This window comes from Drosophila willistoni, unplaced genomic scaffold (assembly GCF_018902025.1).
Source record: "Drosophila willistoni isolate 14030-0811.24 unplaced genomic scaffold, UCI_dwil_1.1 Seg124, whole genome shotgun sequence".
Taxonomy (NCBI): domain Eukaryota; kingdom Metazoa; phylum Arthropoda; class Insecta; order Diptera; family Drosophilidae; genus Drosophila; species Drosophila willistoni.
Window position 1 is genome coordinate 127,468 of NW_025814085.1, and position 16,198 is coordinate 143,665.

The 16,198-nt window shown below is 40.0% G+C and overlaps 1 protein-coding gene across 1 annotated transcript; it reads right to left on the reverse strand.

Annotated features, from left to right (window-relative positions):
* Nucleotides 1-8,152: 8,152 nt before the first annotated feature.
* On the reverse strand, nt 8,153-9,121 carry LOC111519386 (uncharacterized protein CG13380-like). The gene is made up of 2 exons (XM_023179859.2): nt 8,706-9,121; nt 8,153-8,649 (listed from the first exon to the last, which is right to left on the reverse strand). The coding sequence occupies exons 1-2, from the start codon at nt 8,991-8,993 to the stop codon at nt 8,512-8,514; spliced, it is 426 nt and encodes a 141-aa protein (XP_023035627.1). The 5' UTR covers nt 8,994-9,121; the 3' UTR covers nt 8,153-8,511.
* Nucleotides 9,122-16,198: the final 7,077 nt, after the last annotated feature.

Here is a 16,198-nt window from a genome sequence, read left to right on the forward strand (position 1 = left end):
TGACGGTTCCGAAAGGTTTGAATCATGAAAATGTAAAAAAAGTATGCAAGCTGAATAAGGCCATTTATGGTCTTAAGCAAGCTGCAAGATGTTCGTTCGAAGTATTTGAGCATTTACATTTTGAATAATAGAGACATTGCTAAAAATAAGTATTTATATATTACTATATGTCGATGCCGTAGTTATTGCTACTCATGAATCAGATACAATGACTTATTTAAAATCCTACTTACTGAGTAAATTTGAAATGACTGACTTACAAGAAATACGTTTCTTTATTGGTATAAAAATTGACAGGAAAAATGGTCTGCTAAATCTGAGTCAATCGGCATACATTAACGATGTGTTAAAAAAGTTTAACATGGAAGATTGTAATGCAGTAAGTATGCCTCTGCCAAGTAAACTTAATTACGAGGCTTTACAATCGGAGGAATCATATGATGCACCTTGTAGGAACTTGATTGGATGTTTGATGTATATCATGCTGTGTACGCGTCCCGACTTAAGTACATCAATAAGCATTTTAAGACGATACACAAATAACAACAACAAGGAATTATGGCAATGTCTTAAACGTGTTCTAAGATATCTTAAAGGCCCAGTAAATTTGAAATTGACATTTAACAAAACTATAAACGTTGATAGTAATTTAAAGGAGTATGTTGTTTCTGATTGGGCTGGAAATGAGAGAGATAGAAAAAGTACAACTGGATTTCTATTTAAAATGTTTGGAAATTGTTCAGTCTCATGGAATACAATGAAACAAAAATCGGTAGCTGCTTCATCTACTGAAGCGGAATACATGACCTTATTTGAAGGTGTTAGAGAAGCATTATCGCTGAAATCGTTACTTCATGAAATCAAACTAGAATTAAAAGGTCCAATTGATATTTATGAAGATATTCAAGGTTGTATTAGCATTGCTAATAATCCTACATGCCACAAGAGAACAAAGCACATTGATATTAAGTACCATTTTACTAGAGAACAAATTGAACAGAAATTTATATGTCTAAAGTATATTTCCACAGATAAACAATTGGCCGATATATTGACAAAGCCGTTGCCAGCAATACGGTTCATATCTTTGCAAGAGCAACAAGGACTCTTCGAACAATGAAGACACATTGGTTTGATTCTTTTAATGCAGCACAATGAATGCTGGATTAATTTTTTTATATACCTATACATGAAATTAATCAAGAAAAGAATCAATTTTGAATTGAATTAAAACTTAAATTTTTCATTTGAATGCAATTTTAAAGCGAATTAAAATGAAAATGTATATACTATTATTTAAAAGTAAAATTTAAAAAATTTGAACAATTTAATGAATTTAAAACAAAAAAAAAAACCAGAGGGCCGGGGCTAACTTCGACCGCGTCAAACTTTGTATACCCTTGCAATTTTTTTGGTAACTCTTTCCTTACCTATAGCCATCAAAATGGAAAAACGTTTTTTCTAAATAGGCTAAAGTTTGCGAAAGAACGGCCTACAATCTTAGCATAGGAAACAACGAAGATATTGATCAAAGTCACTGTTTTCCACCGATCGTTCCTATGGGAGCTATATGATATAGTAACCCGAAATTTATCAAATTCAGCACAGTCATTGACTGATATATTAAACTAACAAATGTATAATTTGAAAGCAATCGCGTTAAAAGTAACGAAGTTATTGACAAAAGTCACTGTTTTCGACCGATCGTTCCTATGGGAGCTATATGATATAGTCACCCGATCTTGATCAAATTTGGCATAGTCGTTTATATGTGTAATAAACTGACCAATATTAAATTTCACGACAATAGCTTAGAAAATAACGAAGTTATTGAGAAAAGTCACTGTTCGTGACTTTGCCGTTTGTATGGGAGCTATATGATATAGTGATCCGATCCGGTTGAATCCGAGATATACAACCCCTGCAGTATATACAAGCCTACATGCAAAATTTCAACTCTGTAGCTCTAACGGTCTAGGAGGAGTTTGCGTTGATCCAGACGGACGGACGGACGGACGGACATGGCTATTTGAACTCGTCTCGTCGTGCTGATCAAGAATATATATTGTTAACACCTAATTATTAAGTAAAAATGATAAAGATTAGTTTGTATTGGTCGGATTTAATCTTTTGGTTTTGCGCAGATGCAACTTGCTCGTTGCATCGCCGGAAGAGAAGAGAGACGCCGTCTCTCGACCTATCGAGGACTTATCGCTAACAATCGATACTTATTACTAACAATCGATACTTATTACTAACAATCGATACTTATTACTAACAATCGATACTTATTACTAACAATCGATACTTATTACTAACAATCGATATATATATACATGAGCATTTAACAGACTTTAAATAATTGGAATCTTACAACTCGGCCGTCCTGACGAGGAATCGACCTCGATTCCAATTGGTAACAACGGAGGGGGGGGTAAATAAGAATCTTAAGTGGCTGGTGTCGCCTTTGTTTGGCTATCAGAAGTGCAATCTTGATCAGGGGCAACCCATAGCTTTAATTTGGAGGCTTCGAGGACCCCATCATATGGTAGTTGGGTGATTTGGGAGCCCTCTACATCCCGGATAACATATCGGTCATTCGGAAGTTTTTTATGAACCACATACGGACCACGATACCGCCTGATAAGCTTTTTGTTCGCGCCTGCTGAAGTATCCACATTCTTAATAACTACGAAATCCCCCTCCTCAAAACTAACGGCAGGGAGGTGATGCCTCGAATAATATTCCGAATTATATTCTTGGGACTTAACAATGTTACGGAAGGCTAATCTCCGGACGTCTACCTCTGAGGCATCGACCTCCTCCGTTCTCTCACCCAACCGTTCGGTTAGTTCATCTACTACCACACCTCGTTGTTCAACACCGAATAGAAGTACGGAAGCGGCAAATTTGGTTGTGGAGTTATTCAATGCAAACTCTATGTTCGGCAGTTGTTGGACCCAATCTGCGTGGTCCACAGGTTCCGTCAGTTTACCCAACATGGGGCCCAACACACGGTTAACCCGCTCGACTTGGCCGTTGGCCCGGGGTGAGGCAGTGGCATTCAGCACATGAATTATATTATTGGCCTTCAGAAATTCTTCAAACTCGGAGGAAGTAAAGCAGGTACCTCGATCACTGATGATTCGGCGGGGTCTACTGTAATTTGCGAAATACTGAGATTCTAATGTCTGGCATACTTCACGTGAATTAGTCGTGGCGGCAGGGTACAGCTTCACAAATTTGGCGAAAGCGTCAATGACAACCAGAAGATACTTTTTCTTAGAACGTATGGACGGAAGGGGGCCCACATGGTCAATATGGACGGTATCAAACGGAAGGGGCACTTTCGGAATACTATGTAGCGTGACACGGTGGTCCGAAGCGGACGCGGAGTAGTAGATACACTTGAGGCAATTTTTAATGTAATTGTTAACATAAGACTTCATACACGGGAACCAGTAATGCTTCTTGATCTGTGCACAACATTTCTCCGTGGCCATATGGCCAAGCTTCTCGTGCACTACTCGTATGACATGATTTATCATTTCGGAAGGGACATAAAGTTGGGGTACACTCGTCGAGGACAGGCGGTACACTACTCCATCTCGCAGTTCGAAATCCGCTATCTCATATTTCTCTAACTCATCTCGGAGTTTGACAATCTCAGGGTCCCGGTTCTGGGTTAACTGCAGTTGGAAGTCAAGGTTTATATCGTCAACGTATGCGGCAGTTTCTATTCTACTTAGAGCATCAGCATGGGGCATACCAACCCCCGAGCGGTGTACAATCGTGTAGTTATAGTTTTCTAACAGCAGGGCCCAGCGAGCAATCTTGGCGGAATGTCCACCATTTCTCAGTGTCAGCGCAAGGGAATTACAATCGGTCACGATTTTGAACGGGATGAACTTAAGGTACGTCTCAAAACGTTTTAAGGAATACACTATAGCTAACGTCTCTAGCTCATAACTGTGTAGTTTCGATTCAGCGGCGGAGGCCATCTTAGAGAAGTAGGACACTGGGTGTAATTTACCGTCTGTTTGTTTCTGGAGGAGCACTGCTCCGAAACCAATTGAACTAGTATCGCAGTGTAACTCTGTTTCAGACTTCGGACTAGGACAGGACTAGGTCCTTAAGGACAAAATAAACGAATCTAGCGAACACGGAAGGGCCATTACAAAGTCCGAAGGGCATGCGTACATATTCAAACTGGCCATCAGGGGTTACAAAGGCAGTATATTTGATTGAGTCTGGGTGCATTTTCACATGGTGGAAACCGTTCTTCAAGTCCAAGATGGTGAAGAATGATTTGCCACCCAGATGTTCAATGCAATCATCTAACAGAGGAATCGGAAAATGATCTCGAACTGTAATTTTGTTCAACGGGCGGTAATCTACACACTTTCTTAGCGTGTTGTCTTTTTTGCGTACAGGGACAATCGCGGCAGCGTAAGGGGAACTACTGTGGCGAATAATGCCAGCTTTCAAGAGATCGTCACAAATCTCACGCACCTCGATGCGTTCGTGGTGCGACAGACGGCGGGGGCGGCAGAAAATCGGAGTTTGGCTAGTCAATTCTATTTTCATCTCATAGTTCATGGGCTTGATTAAATCTGGATCAACTTGTACATACGAAGTGGAAATAATAGACTTAAGGGCTGCGGTTTGCTCTTCCCGTAACGCGGGCTCTATATCAAAGTCTAATTCACTGACAGCGGGGAGCTCAATGGAATTTATCGCCATAAGTGCATCGTTCAATGTTTCCGAAGGTACAGCAGAAGTTTCCGGAAGGGGAGAATCAGACAACAATGCGGCAGGTACAATCTCATTCCTATCACACGGCAGTATCACTCTCTTTTCCATAAATATGTCAAAGGACTTCAGAACAGCAGTAAGTTTTGGATTTATACATTCAGTCGGTTTATTCATGAGTATCAACGATTCTTTTTCATATTCTCGTTCCTTCAGTTTACAGAGTCTAATATTAATTTTATACAGAAGATCTCTACCTATAATCATCGGCAGTTCGGTTGCTTGGTTCGTCAGGACTTCAAACGTATGTATTGTCTGTGTGTTGCGGAGGCGAACACTACACTGGACTTGGCCTAAGGACAGAAGTTGGCTATTTCCTAAACCACGGCAGTTCAATGTACGGGGGCTAAGACGGCAGTTGGAGGGGACTTCAGATTGACGGATAAAACTCTTTGGACTGCCCGAATCCAGGAGGGAAAACATATCTATAAATTTCCTATCTTGCACTTCATCACAAACAAAAGCAACACTCACCAGTTGTAAATGGTCTAGTCGATCTCCCGCTTCATCAGCGGCGGCGGGTACCGTAATGGATGCGACAGCAGCGGCGGCGGGTACAGCAGTGGCAGCGGGCAAAGCAGTGGCAGCGGGTACAGCAGTGGCAGCGGCGGCAGGTACCATAATAGATGCGACGGCAGCGGCGGCGGGTACAGCAGTGGCAGCGGGCAAAGCAGTGGCAGCGGGTACAGCAGTGGCAGCGGCGGCAGGTACCATAATATATGCGACGGCAGCGGCGGCGGGTACAGCAGTGGCAGCGGTGGTGGGTACAGCAGTGGCGAGTATGACGGCAGTTGGCCCAGCAGGGGCGAGTGTGACAGCGGTTAGCCCAGCAGGGGCGGATGCAGCAGCGGCGGGCCCAGCAGGGGCGGATGCAGCAGCGGTTGGCCCAGGACGGGCGGATACAGCAGCGGAGGGCCCAGCAGGGGCGAATGCAGCAGCAATTGGCCCGGCAGGGGCGGATGCAGCAGTTGGCACAGCAGGAGCGAGTATGGCAGCAGTTGGCCCAGCAGGGGCAAGCATGTCAGCAGTTGGCCCAGCATGGGCGAGTATGGCAGCAGTTGGCCCAGCAGGGGCAAGCATGTCAGCAGTTGGCCCAACATGGGCGAATATGGCAGCAGTTGGCCCAGCGGCGGCGGGCCCGGCAGGGACGAATGTGGCATCAGTTAGCCCAGCAGGGGCTCGTATGGCGGCAGTTGGCCCAGCGTCGGCGGGCCCGGCAGGGGCGAGTATGTCAGCGGTTGGCCCAGCAGGGGCAAGCATGTCAGCAGTTGGCCCAGCATGGGCGAGTATGGCAGCAGTTGGCCCAGCAGGGGCAAGCATGTCAGCAGTTGGCCCAGCATGGGCGAGTATGGCAGCAGTTGGCCCAGCGGCGGCGGGCCCGGCAGGGGCGAATGTGGCATCAGTTAGCCCAGTAGGGGCTCGTATGGCGGCAGTTGGCCCAGCGTCGGCGGGCCCGGCAGGGGCGAATGTGGCATCAGTTAGCCCGGCAGGGGCTCGTATGGCGGCAGTTGGCCCAGCAGCGGCGGGCCCGGCAGAGGCGAGTATATCAGCAGTTGGCCCAGCAGCGGCGGGCCCGGCAGGGGCGAGTATATCAGCAGTTGGCCCAGCAGCGGCGGGCCCGGCAGGGGCGAGTGTGGCGGCAGTTGGCCCGGCAGGGGCGAATGTGGCATCAGTAGCCCAGCAGAGGCTCGTATGGCGGCAGTTGGCCCAGCAGCGGCGGGCCCGGCAGGGGCGAGTATATCAGCAGTTGGCCCAGCAGCGGCGGGCCCGGCAGGGGCGAGTATATCAGCAGTTGGCCCAGCAGCGGCGGGCCCGGCAGGGGCGCGTGTGTCAGCAGTCGGCACAGCGGTTCTCGGTACTGCAGCGGTAGTCACCGCAGTGGGTGCCCTAACAGCGGTGGGCGTGGAGGCGGCCGTCCTAGATTTGGAACGTGTGGCGTGCCGTGTCCCGAAATATGTATCCTTTCGGGTGGTCATCCCACTTCTGAGTTGTTAACACCTAATTATTAAGTAAAAATGATAAAGATTAGTTTGTATTGGTCGGATTTAATCTTTTGGTTTTGCGCAGATGCAACTTGCTCGTTGCATCGCCGGAAGAGAAGAGAGACGCCGTCTCTCGACCTATCGAGGACTTATCGCTAACAATCGATACTTATTACTAACAATCGATACTTATTACTAACAATCGATACTTATTACTAACAATCGATACTTATTACTAACAATCGATACTTATTACTAACAATCGATATATATATACATGAGCATTTAACAGACTTTAAATAATTGGAATCTTACAATATACTTTATATGGTCAGAGATGCTTCCATCTATGCGTTGCACACTTCTGACCAAAATTAATATACTCTTTTTGCAAGGGTATAAAAATATATCAACAAAAAGTTAAAATGGCCCGAAAAGCATAAACATATTACATTTTTAATTATTTTCGGAATATTTAAATTTGAAATTTTCTAAGAAAACATGTAAGTGCATATGTATAAAGGATAAATCAAATAGAATAAATAGTGTTTTTAACTAACATATTGGCCAATTTTGTAGTTTTCGGCAAGAGACAAATACAATTTAGACCATTTAAAATTTTTACTGTGGCACTGATAAGGAGAGAATAGAGTAAGACATTCGCTTCGGTGCTTTCATCTCATCTAGCACCGCTACTTGCTCTTGAATGACTGTGTCTATTACGTTTTCTGTTCTGTACAGTTCGCCTGCTCTTGTGATCCTGTTATCAACTACAATTACAGTTTCTAGCTCCCACTAGGACCTTTAATGCATGAAACACGCGAATGGTACTTGAGTTATTTTTGGGGGTAAGTGCAAAACTAGCTCAACTAAATATAGCAACGAAACGAAGGAAATACCAATTACGCTCCGGTACATAGAACGTTGACACACACACACACAGGCGAAATTTCTCACCCTCGTCCTTTCACTGCACTGTGGGGTGTACAGCCCTTTTATGACCACATTTGTCAATTTTAAGAGGGTATAAAATTGAAATATTTTGATGCGGATTTATAGACAAAACATTAAAGCACATTGTTGCAGACTATTTTGAAATTTTCCAACACTAGTGAGAAACACTTACTAATCCGAGAAAGCTACAGTAGTTAAATTTTGAACTTAAACTTTTACATACTTTAAGCATGATTATATGAAATATTATCAAATAACTCCTAAAAATAATTTTAACCAGATAACTGCTTTGCTTCCTATACAATCGGATACCTATGTATATATGAATATATATTATTTATCATTCGCGCCAGGACTATATTTACCTAAGAGGATGCTCTTATTGAGTTCTGAATCCTCAGAACTTAGATTATAGCGAACAATTTATTAGCCATCGATATTGCTAATTTTTTACAATGTTAACGAGAAAATTACATGCTAAGCTTACACGAGATCATTTCGCAACCAACAAATAATTTGGTTATCTATTTAATATATTCACCTGTAAAGTTAAGTCTTTCAAGTCTTTTAAGCAAAAGAAGTGTACATAAATCAAGTAAGAAATTAAATTGTTAGAAAAAACATTTCTAGTGTATCGAAGCTTCAAAAAAGGATAATATATACATATATACGATTTCTTTTCGCATCATTTTGCATAAATCACAGAATGAGAAAACTGAATTTGGGTGTAGCACAGACAGGTATTACATTTCAAGGGAGAATTCTACAAGCCTTCATCTCCGCCGGGTAGTTCAGCATTTCCAAATTTACAGATTTCCTTCGAAGTAAATTTGGCAATTTGAATCATGCTGTTTGGGGCCGCGCAATATGGGCAACACTGAAAGTCCATTAAATATATTTCCTAAAACGGAAAACATTTCGAATTTACTGTAAATGTTTTCGCCTTATCCAACCTACAGATTTGTGTCGTGGACAAATTTCAGCCAAACGTCCATGGAAAAATTGATGACATCGGTCACATTCATAGCCATGCTGTGGACGATGACAAATGCACGCAGGCCTGTCGGCATTTGGATGGACTATCTGTTTATTGTTGCAATCTGCTTCGGCTTCCACAGAATTGATTTCATCATTGGGGCCCACATATTTTGAACAATTCAGGTAAAATTCCAGGCGCTTGCGTACAGCACTCTTGGCGCGTTTAGGCTGGTAACCAGTACCAGAGCAGTGGGGGCAGCTGTTCATGGCCGATTCACTTAATTTTTCGTAGAAATTTGCTTAGATGACAAATTACACAGAAATGCCAGAATTGCTTTTTCGCAGTTAATGATTGTTCTGACATTTACCCAAATGGTTGCCTCGACGAGAACAGAAAATATGTACAGCTGCGAACTTAAAAATAGCTAATAACCACTTGCTGAGGTTATTTGTTGAAAGGATTCTTGGCTTCAATTTAAGGCTCAAGGAACATGTGAATACGTTTTTGAATGTTTCAATATTTACTACTAATGGAAGCAAACAAAATTTTTAATAATATCCAACGTATTCAAAGTTTTTCAAGGATTTTCTTCAAATACTCAAAAAATACCCGAAACTAAAAATAGCACCACTTTTTAAATATTTGGTTAAAATGAAAAAAAAAAGAAAAAAACAAAATTCATGAATATGTTATGATTAGCTATTAAAAATATTAATAAATTAAAAACTCAACACTTCGTTCCGTTGCCCTTAGTGTCAAAATCCGCTACACAACGTCTTAGCATTGAGTTAACCAGGTCTTGACATCGTTTGACCGGTATTTTCTTCCAGGACTCCTCCCAAAACATCTTATTTTTGTTGGTTTTGCAACAGCAACTGCTTTTATAATGTCACCCCACAGATTTTTAATAGGGGTTAGGCCTGGTGCCCGTGCCGAACACTCTATTACATTTAGAGAAATCTCTGAGAACCACTGCCTGGCTTTTTTACTGGTGTGCTTTGGGTCGTTGTCCTGTTGAAAGACCCGTATAAGTGGCATATTATCCTCAGCCTATGGTAGCATCACCGTCTCCAAGGTATTTACATAAACATGCTGATCCATAGACGACTTGACGCACTATATTAGACACACACCTTAACAATAATAATAGGCCCATATACATGTACATGTTTATATGTATATATGTTGATGAAACTTAAAAGCTCAGTCTTGTACCATATTGTTCGTAGATCTGTGATGTTAAAATTCGGTAAGTCTAAGTGACTCTCAAAGAAAAAGTGTCTTAAAAAAGGCTAATTTTAAAGAAAGTTATAAAAACAAGGCAAATTATAATAATGGCACAACAAAAAAAAGCGAGGCGGAGCGTAAGGGCTTAAGGTGTATTAGATACGGAATCAAAAGTTAATAGTCGACTTTCTTTAAATTACATCAGAACTAATAGCTTCGATTTGAAGCTAATCAATGGAAAATTTGGAAGCTGGCCAAATACAACTTAAACAATTGCAAAAAGTAATAGTAAATATCAAAGAAGCTAACATCGGCTATGCCGAAGTTTATATACCCTTGCAGTCCTACGTAATAATAATTTTACATGTTTGTTTTCGGCCCGATAGCTCTTAAGAAGGCTAAGTAAAACGCATACGCTCAGACGGACGGACAGACGGACATGGCTATATCAACTCAGCTTCTCATGCTGATCAACAATATATGTATATACTTTATGGGGTCGGAAACGTCTCCTTCTGTGCGTTACAAACATCTGACCAATTTTATAATACCCTCTGCAAGGGGGTATTTGGAAGCTATTTGTTCTGCTTTTTCTTCTTTTTTTTACAATTTTTGTTTTCTTAATATCGAACGGTAAGAGGCATTTATTGGTGCAAGTGCAAGTGCAAGTGTCTTTTTGGAGTTTGGATGAATAAAATTTTCCAAAATATTTTCCTTTGGTGTTTTGGTTGAATCGCTTGCCATGGTGCAAAGCTGCGTATCTCCATGGTTCGATCATTATAATCCAAATTTTTTATCCAGGCTTCATTTTAAAAAAAAAATTGACACGAGGCTAGAAATGTAGATTTTTGATCATCTATAAATCGACAGAAGATTTGTTGTATGTAGATGGGTAGTAAATGTAAACTTATTTTTCCAAGAATGAGAATGCGAATTTAAATTCCCCTACTGCGGGTGCAAAAAAAATGTAGCCGACTTAACCGATTCCTTATTTGTACACAATTAGAGAAAATTAAAAAACTATTGCGATAATATAGGACAAATTTCCTTTTTAAGGGCAAAATATTACTCGCAGAGATTTTTCGGACACCACTTCTCGAGATGCTTCTTTAGCTCATTCATGAAAGTAGTCTTAAATCACTTGCTTTCCGTACTCTGCCTTGTTTTCAAACGTAAAGTAAATATCCATTTTCAAATGTGAGTAAAATTTCAATCGTTTTCGAAGTATTTATTTCACAGGCTCAACAGGTTACGTGCTAATGAGAAAAATGGCATTTAATTTTTTTTTTATTTGGAAAGAAAAACGATTAAAAAGCAAAAATTTTACTCAAAGTCTAAAGCGAAAACAAATGCATATAGTCTTTCGTTCGATGAAATGGAAAATTTAAGCGAAATCGACATAAAATGTTTGACCGTTGCAAAATGTATTTGAATTTTGTTTCTTTTTGTCTTCTATTCATTGTTAATTTTTTTTTTGGTAAATATTTACTTACGTTACTCGGGCCCAAAACGCGCTTAAACTACATAAATTTGGTATTAAACGAACGAGAAAAATTCCACAAGTACGATCTCAGGTGCGCCTTGGCGATTTATTATGTAGTTTTTGTGTAATTAACAAAAGAAAAATTATGCTTTTAGCGGGATTATAGCTAAAAGTAGCTATTTCCGGCTAAAAGTAGCTATTTCCGGCTAGATGCCAAACTTCGGATATTAAAATACGCGGGCTTTTTAAAACTTGTGTTCGCACTGTTCTTAACAAATGAAAATATTGTTGAGTTTACATTATTTCTTGATTTGGGAGAACGAATATAGTTTAGAATACAATATTCGGCTGCCAGAGCAGCGGAAAATTCCTTAATTTTATAATTCAGAGTAAAATATTTGGCTGCCAGGGCGGTCAAACAACGCGTCAAATAAAAAATAGCGTTTTCCAATACTGAAATCTAGCTTTAGGCGAGTTTTTTACTTTTCAACACTGAAATCTCGATAGCTTAAGTAAATATTTAACTTTTTTAGTGTTGCATTCAGAAAATATCGATAAAAAAGTTTATCGAAATGAACCTCTTGGTGTATCGAACCAGCGACTCATAAATGAGCAAAGTGAACTATTGTGGTTCATAATTATGAGCTAGAACATAGAACTAGTTCAACCAAAACCCTATAAATAGCTATCGCTTTGCGAAGAAGCCTCATTCGTTTTTTCTCGTTCTACCGTAAACATATTTTTCCTTCTTTTTTTTCATTTCTTAAACACTTTAATGCTTAAACAAACGGTCGAGGCCCACTACATTACATTAGGGCCTACTAAATACGGCTTTTAAAATTTGTTTCCTTTAAATTTTAAATCCGAACTTAACTATTCAAGTAATGTTCTTTCGAAGTTATTAATTTAAACCGGCGACTTAAGAGATTTTCCTGGCCAAGTAGCTAACATATTTTATATGAGTGTTTCCTTATTACTGCCTAAAATTATCTCTTTTCTTCATTACTAAAGGTAATATCCTGGCCAAGAGTTGAACATATTTGACGTGATTGTTTCCTTATTATTACATACCCCATTATGTTATATCTAAAGCTTTATAACTACTGTAGTCTGCGTAAACAAATAATAAATTTCAACCGATTTCAACAAAATTGCTTATTATAGACCGGTCCGCTCTTACTTTGACCGGAGTAATGCCAATGCAAAACCTTGTTATCATGCCTTAATATGTTTCTATATTTTTTGTTTTTTAAAACTGACATTTTTGGAAAACTATTTTCGTCGAAGGAATATTTGAGGCTTCTTTAGGCTTGTTCGAATGGCTTGAATATAATCCGCATATTCAAGGTCCAAACGACTAAGAAAATTTTCAAAATTATTTAACTCTATTTGTTCATTATTTGGGAGGTTTCTTTTTTCTTTCAAGAGCAATTAAATGCGATTCCAGTATTGTTTATATTGTTCTTGTACAGTTTCCTCCTCACCAAAGGGATTAAGAATTCTAGTTTCTGGCATTGACGGATAGGGAATGTTAAACCGACATTTGCTTTCTCTACGAATTTCTCTTTTGCATGTGGCACTGTGTTTATGGTATTGATACCTAAGAACATCTTGAAGCTCCTCATTATCTTCTTTAGTAGTAATGAACATATCAATGAATCTAATAACATCTTCTGTGTTTAACGATCCATTAGTATTCTCCATTTTTGGAGCTCCTTTTAACCAATACATCCCATGAGAGTGCGGTGAGCCACGTTGTTGAAATTCTATTCTCCAATAATAATGAGACGGTTCAAAATCACCAAAAATGTCTTTGCTTTTAAAAAGTTTCATTAACTGATGAAGCCGATGATCAAAATATCTAGAGCATATCGCAGGGTCTGACCGGATCAACCGTGCTTTTTCTGATGCTGACAGATTCGATGCATCCTCTTCAATGATAATTCTATTGTCTATGAGAAGGGATAGAATTACCAGAAGTTCATTCCATTTGGTCTCGGCCGCTGAGAGAGTAATTAACAAAGTTGGCAGTCCAAACTGGCGAATCATAGCTAAAACTTTTTTCTTCTCCGCCCTTCTTCCTCGTTGCCTTCTGGTTCAGGTTCGATTTCCATTTGTTCGGTAAGAAGTCGCTCCACAATTGGGCGATCTCGGTCATCAGCAATAAATGGTACTTCCTCATTATTTGCAAGTTCGCCAAGCCAATTATGTACGACAGAAATCCCATGCTTTTGGTATAGCTCCGTGCTTTCCAAATATGATAATGCATCCATAGCTTTTGCTGGTCGAATAGTCTCAGCCATGAAACTATGTCAAGCTTCCGTTTTAGGAGTATTTGCACCACATGGGTGTTATCAAAGTTGCGGGGCAGAGCTGTTACAGTATCATTTACGAAAATAGGTACATTAACAACTGCTCATCTTACTGCGCACTGTCTTTTATAGCCTAGGGAAATAATTCGTATAAATGGGATTAGGGGGGAAATAAGTCTTTCTTCTAGGCATGTTATATCCTGCATGCACTCAGGAGTTTCGGCGAATGCCAAGCCTTCTAATAGGCATAAGTTTGGAATTTTTCCAGTATTTATTGCTCTGTGGTAAGTACAGCAAAATAAATAATTGCCATATTCAGAATAAAATTTTATAAAATAGAAGGCTTTCGAGATGTCTAATCGGGGACGCTTAAGAGAAATTTGATTTTTGTTCAAACTCTTAACATTTTGTTTAAAAAATGTGCCACCACAGCTCATGCATATTTCCGTGGGGCCCATTTTGATATTTCGGAGGTACGCTTGACGTACGGCACTCTTGCGCTGCTGTGTCTGCAAGTCTCTGTGTTCCTGCAACTCCTCAGGGAACAGTGCAGCTCTGGCGTCCCTATTTCGTTCCGATTGTCTCTGAGACTCCGCTTGTCGATTCTGAGGGTCTTGCCGAAAATTAATAACTGATAATAATAAGAAAAAACTTATAATGATTACAGTCCCTGAAAAAAATCACTTCTTATGATCAAAAAAACCCTTTAAAGACCGTTTGGCATTGAGGTGGTAACAATATGTTTTGGGGATACTTTTCTTCTTTACGTGTCGGTCCGTTATTTTGGATAAAGGATAAAATGTGCGCCATCGACAAAGTAAATATCATTAGCAACACTATGCTTCTTTATGCCGAAGGAGAATTGCCTTTCAAGTGGGAATATCAGCAGGAAAACGTGTAGCATGTAACGTTGAATCTCACAAGGAGTGTTGAGCAGACGTTCGTTCATAGTGCTGGCCGAGTACGCGATAGGTTCGGCTAGGGTCAGGTCGGCTGGGAGTGGGTTATACGATAGAGATTAGCCAGAATTATAGTTACTCACATTAGATACAGACGTAAAATTTTAAATTCGCGTACTTAAGGACACCAAGGGATAACGGTACAGGTTTAGATGTGAAAGAAAGAAGGCCTGAGGAGACCAGAAATAAGAACACGTTAAACTATGTAGTATCAGGAGGCACACATGTTGGTTTATGTCATGATATCCTATAGGCCTATCATGTGAACGCCCACCCTACCATGATCTTCGGGCCACGTCTGAATTGAGGATCCCTCCAACATGTCTTACGGCCTCTTTTTATCTCTCAGTCGGTTGCATGGTTCCCAAAAATTTAACGATTATAGGGAGTTCATTTCAAGGAACAATAGTTTTATTAATTTCTAAACTTATGAACAAGGCAGGATTCATTTCCTAATTTAATTCATTCTTAATATCTCTTTCGGAAACAAACGAACTTAATATTATTCAGAATTACTGCAGTTAATAGGTAGCGGTCCCTAAAGTATGATTAATACGAAATTACCGGTTACTGATTACCGAATTTGTTCTTTTGGGCTGTTCAAGCTTATCTTCATACTTTGAAATCTTAAACTAAATACTGGTCGAAAAATAAGTTTGGATCTTATCCTCAATTTCATACTATATACAATGCAGCAATGCGGTTATCAAACATAATTATCTTACTCGTTATCTTGAGATTAGGTTACAAAAACCAAATTTAATCAAATTTACAAAAAATCGAATCATATCAAACTGATGGCGGGAGAGAAAAGGATAAAAATAACAACTAGACGGTTAAATTTCCTAATAAATTCAAGTATAGGCAATGGCACCAACGTCCAACATATTCAAAGGCTCCAAAAACGAATAACCCAAATCAATTAATAATTTTTCTTTTATGGTTTGACTTACAGTTTTAGTCCAGCGGCGAAAGATCTTTCGAAGCGGAGGCTGTTCAAAAATAGATAAGATGATTTAAGGTAGTCAGAAGCCTCTGATTTGGTTTGGGAGCACCCGTTTTCGATTAAGCACATTAACATTAACATTATTCGTATCCTCTCTCTCTCTCTCTCTCTCTCTGTGAACAAATAACTCTTATAAGTATTGGATGTCTAACTATTACAAGAACATTGTCTTCGAACGTCCCTAGGTCATGCCAATGGGTTGCAACTGCTTCGTTGGGTACACGTGTAGTAAGACCTGAATTCCACGGATTCAAGTTTTTGTTAGGTTTTTATACCCTTGCAAAAAGGGTATATTCATTTTGGTCAAAAGTGTGCAACGCATAGAAGGAAGCATCTCCGACCATATAAAGTATATATATTCTTGATCAGCACGACGAGACGAGTTCAAATAGCCATGTCCGTCCGTCCGCCCGTCTGGATCAACGCAAACTCCTCCTAGACCGTTGGAGCTACAGAGCTGAAATTTTGCATGTGGGCTTGTATA

Excerpts from the sequence above, each read along its gene's own strand:
- LOC111519386 (XM_023179859.2), bottom strand. The coding sequence starts at position 8,993 with ATGAACAGCTGCCCCCACTGCTCTGGTACTGGTTACCAGCCTAAACGC. Across the intron at positions 8,650-8,705 it reads TTTGTCCACGACACAAATCT|GAAATATATTTAATGGACTT; the intron begins GTAGGTTGGATA and ends TTTCCGTTTTAG.